The sequence below is a fragment of the Manis pentadactyla genome, chromosome 5 (assembly GCF_030020395.1).
Source record: "Manis pentadactyla isolate mManPen7 chromosome 5, mManPen7.hap1, whole genome shotgun sequence".
NCBI classification, from domain to species: domain Eukaryota; kingdom Metazoa; phylum Chordata; class Mammalia; order Pholidota; family Manidae; genus Manis; species Manis pentadactyla.
This window is the reverse complement of record NC_080023.1, coordinates 50,587,969-50,608,355: the sequence shown is the minus strand read 5'-3', so window position 1 is coordinate 50,608,355 and position 20,387 is coordinate 50,587,969. Positions and strand designations below refer to the sequence as shown.

Sequence of the window (20,387 nt, the reverse complement as noted above, 5' to 3'; positions counted from 1 at the left end):
AAATATCCATATGAAGCAAAATAATAGCAAATCAGGAACTGAACGAGAGCAAAATTGAACTACTTAGGAACCATATTTGAAGTAGAATAGGTCACAAATAAGATATTGTTTATTTTAGCTCTTACAGGGAAACACATTAATTAAAATGTAAGATCCTATGATCTAAGGGGAATAACTGCCAATGGGCTTCTTTTTGGGGTGATAAAAATGTTCTAGAATTAGTGGTGATAGGTGTATAATGCTGTGAATGCACTAAAAACTACTGAAATGTACACTTTAAAAGAGGGAATTTTATGGTATGTGAATTTTATCATTTAAAGGCATTATTTTAAAAAATCCTATGATGTATCTAATCTCCCTGCCCTAAAGGTCTTTAGAAGCAAACCCAGGTAATTTTTTCATCTATTCCTAATCTGTTCTATAGTAGTCACTGGAATCCACAAAATGAACTAAGATTTTACCACAATTTACAAAGGTTAGGTTAAAAATACTATTAGTTACATTTATACAAACACTAGTATATAGCCTGTCACTGTACTGAAGGAGAAAATCCAACAGATGTGACACAATCTCCCATCAATCGTATTGTTGGTGCCTCTGTACTAACTAACATAATTCCTATTTTACCGATGCTCCCTGAATGCTCGCCTCCCTATAACTCCGGAGTCCTCGGCTTGCCCTGCCCGTCTTGTGAATGCTCTCTTCCAGGAAGTGAGCTGCTTTACTGCCAGTGTATTCAGGCTGCTGATTGTTGGTGGAAAGTCATGAAATTTGGATTATTAACTTTGGCACAAATCCAACCTCATCTGAGCCTTCACTACTGCTGATGTCTACTTGGCTCCTTAACACATTTTCCATAGTGGTCATTTCAAAGTTTCTCAAGTCTCCTGTCCTCTCAAAGTGACCTTACCTATTCACTCAGCAAAATCAGCATGCCCTATTTAATGGAAAATTCCTCCATTAGGCACCAACAATATGATAGATGGGAGCCTGTACCACATCTGTTGAATTTTTTTTTTAATTTACCTTATCTGTCCTTTCCTTCACACTTACCCTAGAATGCTGGGGTCATTTTGCTATTTCAGAAATATCCTAGCTTCATGGAAATAAACTTGACTTGTTTTATCACATATCTGCCACTTTCTAGCTCGATAACCATGGGAAAGACAATTAACTTATCTGATCTTTGATTTTTTTCATCTGTAAAATTAATGCCTTGGACTAAGTGAATTCTAGGCCACTTTCAGTACTAAATCAAGGTTTTCCTGATCTTACATCTGATTCTTTGCCTTTCTGTTTCCCTAGGACCTTTCCCTTTCATTCAGTCTATACATATATATTGAATACAAATGAGACACAAGATATTTGTTCCCTATTAATCTATCAACTCGTTTCTTCCCTCCCTAGACATTTTTGGGATTTAATTTTTAAAATCCTGCCACATTACTGTTATCACGAGTTAATAATATCACTATTTCTCAATCAAAATTTCTCAGGGTGTAGATGATACTTGAAGGTTCATCTTGTTACTGACTTATGCCTTCACACCTTCCAATTTGGCTTCTGCTTCCAGCACGTTATCAAAATAGTTGTTGCAAAAGACAAATGATTTTTCCTCCGTGCTTACTTACTCTACTTGAGTTCTCTCTGACATAGAACACCGCAGATGGTGCTCTGAAGCACCGTCCAGAAGCTTGCTTCTCACTTTCCTCATGGTTCTCTTTTTAGACTCTGGCCACCTCTTTTTTTCCTCTTTTAATTTTCCCTCCTCAATTTATGTTCTAAATGTATTTATCAGAGCTCTGTCTTGGTATTCTTTCTAATTGTTTTTTCTATTGAAACTTTCATTCACTCTCAGGATCCCAGTTGTTATATGGATGCAGATTACAAAAATACTTTTCATTGATTCCTTTCCAGTATTTTGGACATCTTCATATATACATCTCATCAGTTTGAAGGTATGTTGAAAATAAGATTTAAATTTATCATGATACCCCAATACCCATCTAGGAAAGAAAAGGGAAAAATACAAGCTGCCCCTGCTTCTATAGTCTGTCTTTCTGTTAATGATGTACATTTCTTTCCAGTAACTAGAACTGACATGTCAGAAAGATGAGAAGTCAGTAATGCCAGGGGCTACACTATCCTCTAAATAAATGGTGTTCTCTGTTTGACAAATGTCTCAATATTCTGAAAGATATTAAAATTATCATCTCTTTATAATGACTCAAGGTTATGATATAAATGTGAGATGCTGAATCTCAGGAATATTTTTTTCTCTTTTGACGCCATAATAATTATTGTACAACCAGGAGTTGAATTTCTCCATGTGCTTTTCAAGTTCTGCCATTCATTGCTGTGAGGTGACATAAAGACGCTAGCTTCCAAGAAAATCCTAAAGCTTTTATTTCAGCTAGATTTTCTTTTAAAAAGGAAAGAAACACAAACTCACACTTTATCTGTTCCGTAACTCCTGTAGTCTACCGCAGCTGACACAGCCACAATAAGTGCAGGCATCCCATAGCCGACCAGGTAGAAATACTTCCTACGTGAATGCTCACTCTCAAAGACCTCCACCAGCATGATATAGAGCTGTACCCCCTCCAGGAACATCCAGGTGAACGCAGCCAAGAAGAAGAAATGTAAGAGGGCAGCAAAAACTGCACAGGCAATCTATGGAAAGGAATAAATGACTCAGTCAAATAATGATACCAATCGAAATACTAACAACTGCTGATAAAATAATATTTATCAAGATGGCAGTAATAAATGAGTTCTGCAAAAGAATAATCTAGACAAGATTCTTAAAATTCAAATATTAAAACATAATTAGATGTAGCTTATCTTTGAAAACTATACTTAGCATTGTATTAGAGTGGCTTATGGATGACAACATGACATTATAATAAGGAAAAATTATAACATTTAGGAAAAAGTTTCAATAAGAGCCAGTTAATAATTATTACTGAGATTAGTCTAGAAGTTGTAAAATAGATCTCATGAAGTTTTTTTCTTGGCCATAATCATATGTATACTAACATTTTAAGTTTCTCAATTGCAAATGAAAGAAATATTCAAACAAGGAGATTAAAAGCTCTTAAAATTAAATACAATAATTACAGCTTTTTATGATGAGATTATTAATTACTTATTTATTTCTTCCCTGCCTTGTTTCAGAAAAGATTTAAGATGGCATTGGGAAGTACATGCTGCATAGGTGTAAAAGCAGATCTGGTTAAAGAAAAGTGATACAGATGTGGATCACTTTCTTTCATTTTTGGTTATTATACCAAATGTTGGTCTAGATAAGCTTGGTCAAAAAAAGGCAGCCAGCTCTTACTTTGGCATATTTTTTAAGTCACCATAAGTTTCAGCTGACCATGTATTAATTTTTTTATGTCAGTTCCTAAAATTCTCATTCCTTTTGGGGGAGTCATTTTTCATAAGATGTCCTAACTAAAATCTATTGCTCCTATGAGAAAAGGGCAACAAATTTATAGGAATGATCAGATTAGTATGGATTCAAGGATGAGTGTGGTGCTTGAGAAATGAGACAAAGGGCAGGTCAACATCATTGGATTTGAGAGGTGAGGGGAGACAAGGAAGTCAAATGTCAGAGCAGCTAGAAAGAAAGCAGAGCCCAACCACTATGTAAGAGGCAGGAAGAGTACACCTATGCAGTAATAACAGTGAAGACAATTTGGCTGAGCCGCACTCTATCCATTTTTTTTCCCATCAGTCATTGTTTTCATCAGAAACTAGTTTTGTGCAATATGCAGCCTTTGGTGAAGTTTGTCATGCCATATGTACCATCAGCAAACAAAAATAAGGAGGTTTCTATTATGTGTAAAGAAATCACACATCATTTGAATTGCAGATTAACAACAGAATAAAATCAAACATTTTCCATTTCTTGCTTTTTAGAGTTACAACTTCAACTACTGATTTTTCTTATCAGAAGGCTTTACTTTTGGGGGGAAAGACATGTGCACTTTCGATTGCTTATTCATATGTATGCATTTATGGGAAAAGCTGTCACATTTGAATATGTAACCAATTAAAAGTACAATCACCATAACTGCACCATTTACAGCCATTAATCATGAATGAGCAATTGCAGACATGAATCCAACTGTATTTTTATTGTAAAGTATGCCATACATCTGGACACATACCAGAGAACAGTATTAAGTGAATGAAGAATTTATTATGCTTGCAAGTCTTCTAAAAAAATGAAAGTTTTCATTTGCAGCTTTAGTCATAAGAACAAACATGTACTATGTGCATAAATCCTAAGTAAATAGAAAGGGCCTCATAAAAGTTATAAGTGGACATGAAGTTTGTTTAATGTAGTAGATACTATCCACTACTTATATTTTCTGTTTGGTTTTACCAAGAACAACTGGCTAATGCTGTTCCTTTCTTCCCTTCCCTTTCCCTCCCTCTGCTCTCCCTCTTCCCCGTTCTTCCTTTCTTAACACGACTAAATGTAGTTGGGAGTACAAAGTTAGCACTTAAAGATGTGAACAGAACTTGACAAAGTGTCAAATAAAATGTGGGAAGAGTTTACAAATTATAAAAATAACCTACAGTTTGAACTATTTTCCAAAATATATCAATTAGAAAAACTCATGTTAGCCATGCAGTTTTAAAATACAATACCCACCAGTTTTTGAAGAAGTATGTTATAGATTTCAAAAAATAACAGTTACATCTGCTAGAAAAGATACTCCTCCGTCCTCCAAATGATTTTATTTAACTTGCCTCAATATTGAACTCTGTGATTAAAATATTAAAAAAAAATAAAAACTAATGAAGAGACACTGTTCCTTAGGAAGCCAAGTTTGTGAACAGAATTTCTAAAGAAATGTATATTTATACATCTATAAAACTCACTGCTTTTTACAACAATGGAATATGAGAAAGGGAAAACTAGGTAAGATCTGAAAATCAGTAACTGTCTGAGACAACTGGAAAAGATCAGTGTAAGGTGCTCACTGGTTGGTCAGTTCGGTTGATCCCTATCAGGAAAAGCAGTTCTGCTACAAAGAGGCTGATACAGAGATTCTTGTGGACGGTGTTACGGTCACTCTGGAGCCCGCGGAAAAAGCAAAATGTGAAGATGCAAATCAGGAGACAAACAAGGGACAGCAGAATTCCAACCCAAGTGATCACATCCAGAAGAAGATCATGGACCGCATCACTGTGCTGGAAACACAACAGAAAAGCCATAAGTTACAATTATGCATAACCAACCAGAGCATTTTACAAAGGCCTGGATCATTGAAGCATAATTTTCATAAGGTACTAAACATCCTCTACACACCCACAATAAATAACTTAATTATTTGTGTTCTATAGCCCGTGGGTAAAGCATTTTATCTTCTTTCTGAGGTGTAAGTAAATCGCTTCCATATTCAGGAATGTCAACAGTGTTTGCACCTCTCTTAGCTACATATATTTTGATGATATAAATAGTTGAAGCAAATCAGTTTAATTCTGGCCAAAAAGTACAATGAAAATCATTTTGTTTTTTTAGCCCATACCACCTTTTTAGGCATTTTTTTCTTGACAACTTCCACTAGAGATTTCTCTTTAAAAAATTAAGCTATACACCTACGGAAGTGGTGTCTCAAGTGAAATGCCTTTTGAATCACTGAGAGATATTTTTATTAAAAAATACAGTTCCTCTGTCCTATAAATCGTTTGTCAGAATTTCCAAGGTTAAGTTTGTAAAAGCATGTATTTTTATAAAGATCTCCCGTTAATTCTGATGAACGGCCACATGTGTGTACCATTTATTTAGTGTAAGATCTGAAAGAAGGAGGATATTCACTGATTTATATTCATACTGAATGGCTTAATGAGATCAGGAAGTTTGATCCTTGAAGGGTTTTGTATGGATAGAGCCTGCTATACACAGATGAAAATAAGCATTCAGAATTTCTAGATAGTAGAGCTAGGAAAAATCTCATGGAAACTTCTATACTGAAACTGCATTTTTTTGGCTCTGTTGAAATAGTCCTGCTATGTTCCTTGGTCTGTCTAGTATCTCATTACTATCCTTGTTCTAAGCTTCAAAACTTTGTTTCTGCCCTATGGAAATCTGCCTCTACCTAAAACTCCTTCTGTAAGGCATTAGAATTTAGTGGCCCAACACACCAGTGTGCCAACCTGTTGGAGCAGAGCTGAGGAATTGTCAGTGACTGTCAATTCCTCTCTTCTTTTTATGTTTCCTTTAAAGCCCTAAAGGCTTAACTTCCATCAGTAGGGGAATGAAAACATAGTGACTGATTTATGGAATAATACCCTAAAGAGTAGCAGAAAATCAGTGTTCTAGATTTATAGTCACAACCATGTACACTTCTCAAATTTCTAATATTAGATTAATAAAAATGCAAGTGGTAAAAGAATCTATACAGTGTGTACCATTTATGTAAAATAAAAGATACAAGTCAATGACATTTATTTTTATAGACATATGCATAAATAAGTTAAACCATAACATGTATATGGGAAATTTTTTAGTTGAAAACAATTAGAAATTAGAAAAATTGACATCTTTTTCAAGTGCGTAGATCAATGGAACTTACTATATTTAATTGTCTTCTGCATGGTTAGCTTTCCTTGAAAGGACATTAAATATCCAGGTGTCCTATCTCTATTTATTTTTTCAAACCTTATGCTTTTATGTTTTATGCCAACTTCATACAAATATTAATCTGCACATGGAAATTCTTACAAGTGAGTCACCGTGCTGTAAATGAATCATAACACTTCTCATATTGTCAGATATGACTTCTCAGTTGTTACTTGATAAAGAACTCTGCTAGATCGCTGTCAGTGAAACACTTTCAAAATAATATCCTGCATGACTCCAGATACATTTCTTGGAAGGAGCTCAAATCATGAAAGGCAGCCACATGAAATTTCGCTTTAACTGCTTTGTTCTCCAGGAGACGCTACTAAAGTAGTGTTGGGTCTCTGATAGCTTAAATTACTTCTACTATTGGAGAGTGGGGACTGGTTAGTGTTACCTGGTCCCCTGAACAGAGAGTTATTTGCTCTCTTCTTTGACTCAAAGAAAAAATGCTGTGATTGAGTATCAAGCACTAATGTTCAGCACAGCGGTGTTCTGTAATGGGAAAAATGGCAGGTATAATACATTCTCAAATGTATCCCAAAGACTTAGATACTAAAAGGAAAAAAAAAGAATGGAAGAAAAGGAAAAAGGAAAGAAAGAAAAAAGAAAAAGAAAAAGAAAAAAGAAATCAAAACACTGCAGCCTTTGTCTGGGTAATTGTATTATTAGAAAATTTACTTTAGTCAGTGGCTTGGTGGATCCTTCAAAAACCCCATGCAGAGTTATTAAGAGAATAATACCAGATGTCAAAACATCAGTGCAAAAAGTACCTAACACTCAAAGAAGAAGATCTAGTGATTAATTCACCTTTCCAGTATTACTGTCTAGCTCAGAAATCATTACCACCCAAAACCTTGTGCGTGCTGTACTGCAAGAGCAGGACCCTCAGAACACAACTCGCCAGTTGAATTTTATCGGTAAGGTACAAGGAAAGAACAATGAACACTAAATGCCAGTAAGAGCTGGGAGGACAGCCTTCTTTATAACAGTCTGTCATAACAGAACTTCCAGGAGGCCCAGCCGTGAAAACAAATCAACCCTTCTTCAAGAGGATGGCCAACTGAGTAAAATAACTAGGTATAGTTGTAACAAAGTGATAATGGATCAAGAATTGCTGTTTCCAAGATACCACGTTTGTGAGCACTACTCAATCCCTAGGACCTACAGGAACTATACACCATTACGCGCCTTGAGATCTTATTAATCTTATATGCCAGCACCTAGTACTGGGCTTTGCACACAAAAAAATGTTTAATAAATACTTGTTTTTGAATGATTGAAATAATCCCACTCCACTTAGATCAAATGCCTTAGAGCTGACCTCTCTTCTGTCAGTATAGCTTTAGCATCCATTTAATCTCTACTGGATGTTTAGAAAGGTGTTAAATATTACATGTCCAAAACTAAGTCCCCAATCTTATCCTGCTCACCCTCAAAAAAATTGTTCTTCTCTCTGTTTTCCACATTTCAGTAAATAGCAACTTCATTGAGGTGATGTGGCCAAAACCTTCCAAGTCATATTGATTTCTTTGCTTCACACACCACCCTCAATCCACCAGGAAATCTTGCAGGGTCCTCTTTTCTAAATCTGACAGTTGCTTATCACCTCCACTACACTAAAGCGGTTGGAGCCAACTGTTTTATTTACTTATTTATTTTTTAATAGCCTCCCTACTTTGACTCTCATTCCCTGTCCCTCTATTCAACAGGACAGAGAGATTCTTTTTAAACAGAAGTCAGGCAATAAGACTCATTGATGAAAGCATCCAATGTCTCCCACCTCAGGGAAGTAAAAACCAATGTCTTTACAGAGGTTTACAATGGCTGTAAGAGCTGTACCCCAGCGGCAGCACTGCCTATCCGTACTCCCATTCAATTCATTCCACCCCAGCTGAACTTCTCTGTTCTTTGAATTAGTGAAGCACATTCTAGCCCCATAGTCTTTGCACCTGATGACCTCTTGGCCTGGAATGCTCTTCCAGAAGATAGCTGCAGAGCTTACTCGGTGCCCTCCTTCAGTCCTTCATTCAAATGTCACCTTCTCACAGTGGGTTTTTCTGAGACTTCCTATCTAAAATTGCAAACACCTTTCCCCCATTCTGACTCTCTATTACTTTTCTTGCATTATTTTTCTCCTTAGCACTTACTTAAACTACATATTTTATTAAAATCTCTTGTTTACTGTCTTATCCCCTACTAGAAAGTACACTCTAAGGGAATATGTTGTTTTACCTCTTTTGATCACTAGGGAACCTCCAGGACCTAGAATACTGTCTACCATAGAGTGGATGCACAGTTAATATGTCAACTGAATAATTGAGTCCCTCCTTAATCATTTCTCTCTTCTACAATGGATTCAGATTATAAACTAAAAGTTGTATTATGCTGCCCATTGCATAATTTCTGGGACTTTTTGATTCTTAAACCACCAGCTCTGCTCTAAAATCTTGAGTAAAAGTAAAGAAAACTAAAGCTGGAGAATGAGAAGGTGATTATACCATGACATCTTAAGATATGTTGAAATGTCAACATGTCAAACAATTAAACAATGGAAGCAAAACTATGTATGGCAGCAAGAGGACTTTAGAGTAAGTCTTAGGGTCCAAAGACATGGACTTAATCTTGTCACTTCAATGTCACAATTGTACTTCATCTTTTGAGTATCAGAAGACTCAAACATATAGATAAAATAACAGAGGCTTCAGGTTAATGTGATAAGTAATTAAGATAAAATATGGGAAAGTAAGAAAGCCAATGTTTGTGATTTCCTTTTTAAATCTGAAAGCATTCTATATTTTTTTCTTGTTTGACAACAGCTTTCATTTTTTCCCTCTCTTTTTTTTAAATTAAGGTATCATTGATATATAATCTTATGAAGGTTTCAGATCAGCAACATAGTGGTTGCTACATTCACCCATATTATTAAGTCCCCCCGCTAACCCCATTATAGTCACTGTCCATCAGTGTAGTAAGATGCTACAGAGTCACTACTTGTCTTCTCTGTGCTATACTGCCTTCTCTGGGACGCCCTACATTATGTGTGCTAATCATAATGCCCCTTAATGCCCTACTCCCTCCCTCCCTAACTGCCCTCCCTATCCCCTTCCCTTTGGTAACGGCTAGTCCCTTCTTGGAGTCACAAAAGCCTTCATTTAAATAATCAAAATCTGCCTGAATGATACAGGGTGGATTGGAAAAATAACAATTGTAACCAGAATAAATGTTAATGTTATTTTAACTATGGCCATAAACCATTACTCCAATGGACTAATGAATTACCTAATTTTACTTTATAATTTTGCCAGTTAAAGTTTTTGTTACTAATATCTAAGCTACTAAAAATTTAAGCCAAAAATTCCTGTATCATCTGAGGGAGGCAGATTTCAACTTAAGAATCTGAATTCCACCTTATTACTGTACAACTGTGTTTAGGACATTTAAGTAATCAAACAGAGGTATCCAATTTTACCTACGTATTTTTTCTTAAGTTATAACAGAAAGACAAATCAGATAACAAAGAAAGATATATATTTGAATTTTTTTCCCAGAGTCTGTACCATAGACTTGAATAATTTGTTGGAAAGTGCTTGGAAAACTCAAAAAAAAAAAAATAGAAAGAAAAACTACAAAAAATTAACTTCTTAAGAAAAGATGGGGAGGTGTGAGAAGAGGAAATCTTCCAGCAGAATGACAGAATGATTCACTAGAAGATACTTTTAGGAAATGCAGTTCTGTCCTCTTTAGAAAGAAATTTTTATTAAAACAATATTTGTTTCTCAGGCTTCCTGTGAAATTTCTATTCATATCTGAAATGCAAAATATTTTGTAAAACCTTTAGAAAGCTTCTGATTTTCCCTTTTATTTTTACCTCAAAGAATCTGCTTTGTCCTATCACTGTGGATAGCTCACTGAGTAACTCAAATGCCATCAAGGGTGAGTGTCAAACTGGGGGAAAACAGATGTCTTAAAAACAATGTTTTGTGAAAGCTACTCTGTCAAGGTAACTTTCAAATATGTACCAGTAGATATATTTAATTAAACTAAACTCAAATTCATGGAAAAGGCAAAAGTGAATTTCATTTCACAATTTAAAAATAACTCAATCTAAGTACATTAAACCCCTTTGTAGAAAATTTGATATTTCTAACTTTATCATCCAGAGAGCAAGTCAGCAAACAAAATGGGGATATACATTTTGAAATGTTTTTCTTTTTAACTGCATGAGTATTTCCAGATGGGACACAAACTATATGAATTAATTTTAAACCCCTCTGAATGGCTTTTTTTCTTTTATATTTTTAGAAAGTTGCATTTTCCACACATTGCTTGAACAATCACCCTGTAATAATTAACTCTGGGCCAGTCATTATCAAGAACCTGTTTTACTTTCTGCTTAATAATGCATTATTCTAATGTTGACTGGGATTTGTGAAAGCATAATAACATGACTTTTAAAATGTCTCTTAAACATATCTTGTTCTGAAATATTTGTAGTATAGCTAAAATGAGTGTTCTTTATTTTTTTGCAAACATATAAGCATTCATTTTGCTACTAATATATCCCATAAGCAGAAGGCATTGGTTTGAATCACAAATTTCACTGAAGCCAGTAAGGTTTTGAAAAGCTTATTTTCTGTTAAATGCTGTATGCATTCTGTGAAATAAGTTCCTAGCATCACTCCAACTCTTGAGAATCAGGTCGTCAGACACAAAGGTCACTCCACAAATGTTTGGGAAAATAAAGGGCTCAATGATCTGAGAAAGAATTAAGATTTCCTTTGTAGCACAAGATAAAGGTTAAAGTTGAACAACACAGTAAGAACATGATTGTGTTTTTTATGATTTTTACAGTGAATTAACCAAAACAACTCAGGAACAAATTTCAAATTTGTATCAAACTGAAAAAAAAATCTAAATATTTTCAGACTTTGACTAGTAATAAACACTGACAAGAGCACACAAAAACATTCAGGTCCAACTGTGGCTTCAATAAACTTATTCAGCGTATCTCTTTGGAGTCAGAAGCATAGGATAGCATACTTTAAGCTGAGAATTTCCTGCTTTGAATATAAAAAAAATTAAAATCTCACCATATTTCGGGAATCTTATGTGCAACTACCACAGAGAAGGAAAAAGGAGATAGCAAAGGTGAGAACCAAGTATTTTATGGAAGCTGAGAGTTTACATGCAGATACAGGTTTAAAAAGGTATATTAAAATTGATACACCAAAAAGCAATTAGTGATCAATTAGAAAATTTTAAAAGCAATGAAATGATCAAGCAGTAAATGAGGAAAAAAAATTAGAGCATCTGGAGTCCTATGTTGAGGAATATCTGGGGTGAAGATAGGATATGAAGCTAGAGATAGAAAATTTCATCCTTCATGTCTGAGTTGAGCAGTGATGACAATGACGATGATGATAGCTAACCTCAAACTTTTACATACTGGATTCTGTTAGAGGTGATTTTTTTATTACTTAATTATACAAAACACTATGATGTGCTACTATTAATATCTCCAATTTCCAGATGAAACTGAAGCACAGAAAATAAATAATTTACCAAAGATCATTCAGTTAGGATGCAGCAGAGATAGGGTTCGTGGTAGGGTGACCAACTCCCTAGGTTTGCTCAGGATTGTCCTAGTTTTAATACTGTATTTTTGCATCCTGGGAAAGCCCTCTTTAAGGCATGAAAGGATCCCAGCGATTGGTAACGGATGCAGAGGTTTGGAAGGAAAGGACAAAATACATGTCAGCCTAGAAAGAATAGCTGGAAGCAAAACTATAAAGATAGTTTTTTGACATTAAAAAAATGTCAAAGTTGATAGTTAACATCAACTATCCATCATCCTTAGTGACTCCGACTGTTTTCCCCCTGATTACTGATGTTGGCCTCTATAATTTATGGTTCCCAGTATCGGACTACCATTGCTCCATTGTTCTGAGTGCATGAAACTTCAGTGGTTGTGATCCTAAATTGCTATTTGACTTTGGATTAATGTCATGCTTTGTATCAAGTCTGTACTATTTTAACATTGTGAATATTGTGATTATGTTTTCTAATAATTCATTTATAAAACTGAGAATGGCCATAGTATAATAACATGCCAATACTGAAAAAGAAGGCTAAATGTCATTTAAAGAAACATGTAGAGATGCATTAAACTGTATTAGAGAGATAGCCAAAACCGAGAATACGGCACAATAAGCAAAAAATGAATTTGAGACCAGGCATGAGAGAGATGGTTGTATGAATGTGCATGTGGAGAATGAATCTCACAAGTCTAAGATGAGGAAGACAACTTTTTCTAAACTCAAAAAAACATTTTCAAGCTCTCCAAAGAAGATACCATTGCTCAGTTGAGATTAAGCATCATTGAACATACTTGAGTATATCATAAGAATAAACATGTGTTATTATTTTGTTCCTTCATTTCTCTGTGAACCTGAGTAAAGTTAATTTTCCTGATTTGGAGTTTGCAATTAAAATATCCTAAAGGTAAACAAAAGAGGAAATGTCCATAACCAATGTTCTGGCCTTTTATAGTATAGAGTTGATTCTGTCAGATCTTACTAACAATCATATTTTCTACAGTATATCAAGTGACATGTTGAATTGTGGCAAACAAAATATGTTTCCCTTAGCTCTTAGGTATTTTGATTTGAAAAACGGCATTTCAAATCATCTTCTTGATTTCTCTAAAGATTTTAATGAGTCTTCAGAAGACATAAAACAAAAGATTACTGACATATTGTTTAGATACAGAGTTTGCTCATCTATCTGCATATTCAACAGACAGTACAAATGCAAATCTGGGAAAATTGCATTCTGCTTATAAATTCTTACAAATGAAAATGACAGTTTTTCCCTACTAAATGCTCTATACACCTAAAGACAGGGCAGCTAAGAAGGGATGTGCTTTGCTTACTTGTGATAATGGGCTTTTGAGTTTTTAACTTTCTGAAAATAGAAGACAGCCTTCTGTGATGTGCCTAAAAGATGACTATCATTGGTACTGTCCCTAGGAAAGATGTTAAAATACTGGTGTTCTGTAAAATCACCTTTCAAAGTGTGGGACAAGAAAAATGTCTTTCTCTAATTTTGAAATAGGTGACAGATGAGAATAGAGAAAAAGATCACAGTACAACAAATTTTTATGATGTTTCTCCAAAACTGATGAGCTCTGAAGAGACTATAGGGAACCTGGAGAAAGATGAGCGGCTCTACCTGAGCTGCATGAAGCTCTGTGTAGGTTAGGACACAACCTCATATGGAGAAAGAACATGACTTCTTTTTGGGATTTAAAACTATTTCCAAAATATGTCACCAGAAAAAGATAGTCAAGTTAAACAGGACTTTCTCATTTCTTTATTAAAATTGTAATTCATTTGGAATCCAATTTCAATGTCATAAAGTAAAATTACTTTGTTGCTTTAAAAGCATGATCCTTGATGGTGTTTAACCTTATGCTGACATCCAGTGTGGGCTGGAAATGTTTAAAAATGATGAACATTTTGTACATGGACAGCCTATATGATTCACAGATGAAAAAGAACTGTTGACACACACTTGGTCAACAAGCCTGTAGATACTAAGTGGACGGGCATCCATGGAGAGATCAGAACTAATTTCTATACCCCAAATCCTGTCAGGTAAAGCTATTAAGTAAATTCCTAACTATTCCATGTTCAATATTTTTGTTGAGAAGACATTTAGTTTGATGTCATCACATTGAATTGATACTAGGAAACAATGTAATGTGGGCTTGATAAGAACAGAACTGCAGGTCAAAGTAAATTTTACTTTTGACTTTATTCAGTTTTAAATCTGTTTTAAAAAGAAGGAAAAGGACAAACAGAAACATGTCATAGTTATCTTTATTAAATATAGCTTTTAACACAATTAGCCTTACTGTTTATTACTGTTTAATATTATTAATTCTCACTCTTAAATAGTAATAACACATATGTGTATAATCATTTATTACACGTTAAGTATATGTAATATGTACTTCATGTATTAATATTATAGTTAATATATGTAATTATATTTTTGATCTGGTGGTGTTGTTTCCCAGTTGACTCTCTGATTATCCTAACTGGTGGCCAATTACTCCATGCTCTTAACAACTTCACTAACAGCGGAAAGGACCACAGATCTTCTCTTATATTCCCTATTCTGACCCAGTTATACTGAGCTCTGTAGAACTGAGCAGAGCCAGACTTTCATGGGTGAAAATTTCTTGATTATCCTTTGAATGCAATGACTCAGCATAGAAGTTTTACTAAAACAAAATTTGCTGGAGGCTATCACTGAACAAATTTCTTAATTCTCAGAAAAAATGGGCAACTTCTAAGACTGTTTGCATTAACACACACACACAAAATTTTTTACAGTACTTCTTAAAGGGGTCAGTTGACATAGAATGGGTGGAGGAGCTGAAGTGTAATAAAAAAGGACAATAGAAGCGCCAGGCTTGACTTATCCAAATATGCTTATTATTATGGTTTATATATCATCCTTCTCATAGGGTCATTTCCTTGTGCATGTAAGAACAGATAACTCACTACAGTGAGGAAGTTTTAAAACAAAAATGTATTAGGCTTAAAAGAGAAGGTAATTTTGCATGACTAGATTATAAAATCCATCCGAATAGAAAGTATACCTAGTCAAAGACGCCTAGATTCACTGGTAGAGTCACTCTAAGAATGTTCACTGAATGCCTACTATGTATCAAGTACTGAATAAAACAAAATATGAATATAAATATAGTCACACATCCACACACGTGTGCACACAGCCACACATCTCATTGTTACTCCATTATTTCATTTTCATTTGGTTTTCTTAGCTAAAGCAATTTCATGAAAAAGAAAAAAGGGAAAAGGGGATAATTATACGGCTTTCTTTTTTCCATTCACATGAACAAATGTATTGCATTTTAAACATCTTAGGAGTTTTCTAGGTAATCATCTTGGGGACAGTTATCTCACTGGCCTAGAGACAATAATTTGAGCTAACAGTAAATTTTACAAAATTAACATCTTAAAAGTTCCATGAATTGGATATTTAAATCAGCAAGCAGACAACCACCGAAAGTCATTAAATAGTAATGCTTATGCTGTAAGATACACAAAGTAAATCGGCCGGCCTTTGAACTATCTGTAACAAGACAGGACGAGTAGTGTAGTTCTATTGTTCAAATGCTTTAAAAATCTTATACAAGTTGGCCTTACTGCTTATCTTAGAAAACTATATAAACAGCTATTCTGAAAAATGTAGCCTAATTCTTCTAGAGTCTAGTAGTTCTCTGGCTTTATCATTTAAATATACCCAGTGGAATGAAATAGGCCAGGAAAAAAGAAAAGCAATAACTGAATAGTCTCAATGTAAAAAAGAAAAAAAGGTGAAACTGTCTGATCCAGAGCAAATAGACAAGAATTAGCAAACACATCAACTAGTTCTATCCAAGCACATTTTAAGTAATTGAGGGTATTTTTAGAACATTAGCATAGAAAATATTTTTATGCTTGTTTCTTAGCTTGGTTGGTTAATTATACTTTCTTAAACATGAGTAAGTTGAGTGAGCAGAACCGTTACATTTAAAATAATATAAAAATAATTCCTCACTTAGTCAATGCTGAAAATCATCTCACTAATGAAGAAGAAACCCAATCAATGAAAAAAAGTTATGTACTCTTAGTATTGATTCATGATTGTACTTAAAATTGAATTTGGTGGTGCTGACATTGCAGGAATTCACAATGTCCATATAACCAACATTTTGAAGAACAGGGAAGTTATATGCAGTTATGATAATATCTTGTGGTAAATCTTTTATTTGACAATTCCATTGTGAAAACAGAATCTGTCGCTTTGAAAAGTGAGGTAAAGCACTGGCCTTAAAGCTTACCTGTATAAACGTAGATAAAATCATTATTTTTTATTAGAAATGCAATTAAATATTTGGGCCTTTATAGTTAACTACCTCCAAAATCAAGTGCTCAAGGGCTTCGAGGACAGTTAAGCACATAGTGAATTAAAAAATCATATTTTAAAAACTCAATAATTCTCAACATTTTTCTCACATATTTTGCTATTTTATCCCTAAAATAATCCTAAATAATGTTAGAAAAAAATTATTAGTGTCATTTAACTGACATAATGGGAACTGGGGATTCAGATGACTTGTCTAAAAACAAGAGGCAATTACTTTAAGACCTGGAATCAGGACCCTATGTCCTCAGATTATAAATTGGGGAAATAAATTATGTTGATGTTGTGATGTTGTGGAATACCTACTGTGATGTAGTGGAATAAATGAGATAATGTATGTAGACATTAAATAAATGATATTCATTCCTATAATAATGGGACATGCTAGGCCCTTCTGAGAATTCAGGTCTTCACCCAGTCTCCACTCTCTCCAATCTCAATAAATTCGATTACTTATTGCTTGTAAAATATTTCTCACTCGACTTACAGATGCATCTCCAGCTGCTATTTTTTTAGCCAAACTTATTTACTGAATATGATAAAGGAACCTATAAGTTTTAAGGATAAGGATCCAAGCTGCACAGGAGAAGATCACAGGTCTCTTTCTGTTTAAGGATTCTTCTACCATTCAGAAATAAAAACAGTCAGATGAAGAATGCTGTTAATACTCTTTTAAAGAATATAAAATTTACTGAAAAACTATACTGCAAAACCATACAAATCCAGCCCTATTGCATTCTACTTCAACTCTGTTAATTTTATTTTGCTTAAACAGCTATATTATTTCATCTAAAACATCACATCTTCCTTGATCCCTCAAGCTCAGGTTAAGGCTCTTTCCCTATGTGTTTTCACAGCATTTTCTACTACAATTCTGAGACACTTCTCCCAAGATACTGAGCTTGCTGATTATTTATTAGCATTGCTAATTAAACTGTAAGATTCACCTGTCAACAAGATGGTATTTAACTATTTGAGGAAGAAATAAAGGGTACACTAAACACATCACAATTAAAGAAACTAAGATTAATACAATGAAGTTTTCAGCCATGTTTCCATAGATTTCTCTTAATTACAAAAAGTTCCATGTTCCTGTACAATGTAACTTTAACCAAGCAATCAATAAGGGGTCTCTTGATGCAATGGAAAGGATACATCACTACCTACGTGATATTCTTGCCAAAAATGTTTAACCTGAATTTCATTATGAAAAAACAATCAGGAAGGTTGTGACTGTGGAAGATTCTATGGAAAAATTGCCTGGACTCTACAAAATGTCATTTTCAAGGAAGACAAAAACAGCCAAGAAGACTGAGATACAGAAACTAAAGCCAGTACGGGATCCTTGATTGGGTCCTGCATGGAAAAACCAAGGCTGTAAAGGACATTATGAGAGAATTGGAAAATTTGTGTACAGATTATACAGTAGAGGACAGTACTTCATGTTAAATTTCTTGTGTATGTTAATGGTAACAAGAGAATATCTTTGTTCTTAAACCATATTTGCTGGAGGATTTAGGAATTAAGTGTTATAAATTCAGCAGTTTACTTTTCAAAAGTCAAATAACACACCAAAACATATATGCACACACACACATGCACACACACAGAAAAGTGACTGTGAAATGTATCAAAGATATAAATATGAATTCAGAGAAAAGAGTATATGAGTGTTTATTGACCATTCTTTCAACTTTTCTTTAACAGTACTAAAAAGAGTGGAGAAAAAAAAAGAATAAAATAATTTTCAATGGTTTATTTTTCTCAAATCCATCATTGGAACTGCTCTCTCTCTAGATAATTTTGAGTATATGTCCTCCCTTCATGAGCTTAAGAAGGAGTATGAGTTACAGGCCAATCCCTCTTCTCAAACATCAACATGAAGAGTACCCTTCTTGCTATCACTCAGTAGGTAGCCTTTCCTCTCTTTCTCCCTACCCTGCTCAGAGATAAGTGGCAGGGAGAATCCATAGAACTTTCCTCCTAATCCTCCAGTAATATGTCCTATTCACAGCAACTTCAGCACAAATTAAACATAAGAGACTCTGGGCAATTGGTGATCCATTGTAGGTTAGGGGGAAGTGATACAGCGTGTCTGGTATCGGGGAGTGGTGTGTGTTGGTGAGGAAGGTGGCACTGTCATTCTTTCCTGAAGTGAAAGGGATGTGTTGCTTCTTGGTAGCCTGGGAAAAAATTCATCCAACTCTAGAAAATCATAAATAGTTATAAACTTAGTTCTAGGTATGTAGGACTCCAGAATAAATACGCTAACTGATCTCAAAGAACTAAAAATTCAGAAGGACTAAACAGATAAAGAAATGTTACCTTGCAAAGTGCATATTTCTCAGTGCAATAATTAATCCACATTTGAAGGAAGTATACACATCACTTAGTGTCTGGACATGGATGAAGTTTCCTTCTTAATAAATACATACAAAATTAGTTGATGCAAAACATTAAGTATATTACACACATATGTGACAGACCACGCTGCACCTCCACTCTGAACTCGGCTGTGGTTTCCACTGCACTTGGAGTAACACCCAACCCCAGTGCTCTGATGGCCTACGAAGCCTTCTGTTCTAGGCCCTCTGACTTTTCTGCTGACATACTTTTTCCTTAACTCTGTCCATTCCAGCTACACTGTGTCCCTTGCAGTTCCTCAAACACATCAGCACCACCCTTGGTGCAGGTCTTGTTCTGTCTCCCTGGAAGAATCTTTCCCCAGAAGATCTGTAAGGCTGTCTCTCTCACGTCTCGCTGTTCCTAGTACTAAGTCTAGAGTCTAGGAGAGGAGGTAGAAACTAAAACTGCATACTGGCAAATGAATTTCAAATTTTAGTAAGTCTGTAGAGGGAAAATATCATTATAAAACTGTTCAATGGGAAAAAACAAGACTAATAAGTTCTTGGTTCTAAAAGGTTTCCAATTACTTTTATAAAGTTAATTTGAGATAATTATTAATACAACCCAATTTTACAATTTGAAACCATTTTCTTTTCACAGGATTCTTCATATTTGGAGGGAATTCAACTTACCAGTTATCTAGTTTTTTCCCCTAAATAAGCATATACTTTAAAGAACTATGTGCTAGTTATGACTTTGATTCTTTACCTCCACCTTTTACTATAGATGGCATCATACTATAGAAAGCAAAACACAAAATAAGCATAAAAATTTGGGAATGGAGGTTTACAACCTTAGTATTATACATCAAACATTTTATTGGTTCACTAATAAAGTGATTTTTTAAACTCTTAAAGTAACTTTTATTTTTGGACTTAAAAAATAGGAGTATTATTTTTTAAAAAACCTGCAGAACTTTGCAATGTAAAACTACCTCTTGTTTTCTTCTATCCTAGAAAAAGTCTAGCTATGAAATATTTGATACACAAAATCCATGGTATTGAATTAATCATTTGCAAGTTGTCACTGTTTTGAATCAATATTAAACTAAAAAAGAATTAACTATGATTTTAAACAGCAAAGTCCATGCCTATACTTGGGTGTGAAGTTATCGGGGGGGGGGATAGTACATACCGCACACACACATACACACACACATGAGATAGAGAAGACAGAGAGAGAGAGAGAGAGAGAAAAGCAATCATCACACTGATGGAAGTGAAACCTTTTAAAGATAATAAAATCATTGTCAAGTTGAACTGACAGGAAAGAGTAGGGAGACTTCTTTCATTATCTCCCAAAGCATTATAATTTGAATAAAGGAAGGAGATATAAGTGA

The 20,387-nt window shown here is 34.5% G+C and overlaps 1 protein-coding gene across 22 annotated transcripts in view; it reads right to left on the bottom strand.

The window, feature by feature from the left end:
- The window catches only part of ADGRL3 (adhesion G protein-coupled receptor L3), an 807,141-nt gene that overhangs the window by 90,481 nt on the left and 696,273 nt on the right, over positions 1–20,387 (bottom strand). For all 22 annotated transcript variants that reach the window (XM_036895181.2, XM_057502261.1, XM_057502262.1 and 19 more), the window contains 2 exons: positions 4,999–5,208; positions 2,453–2,673 (listed from right to left, as the gene is read on the bottom strand). In XM_036895181.2, the coding sequence (XP_036751076.2) occupies positions 2,453–2,673; positions 4,999–5,208 (431 nt within the window). The remainder of the gene's footprint in view (positions 1–2,452; positions 2,674–4,998; positions 5,209–20,387) is intronic.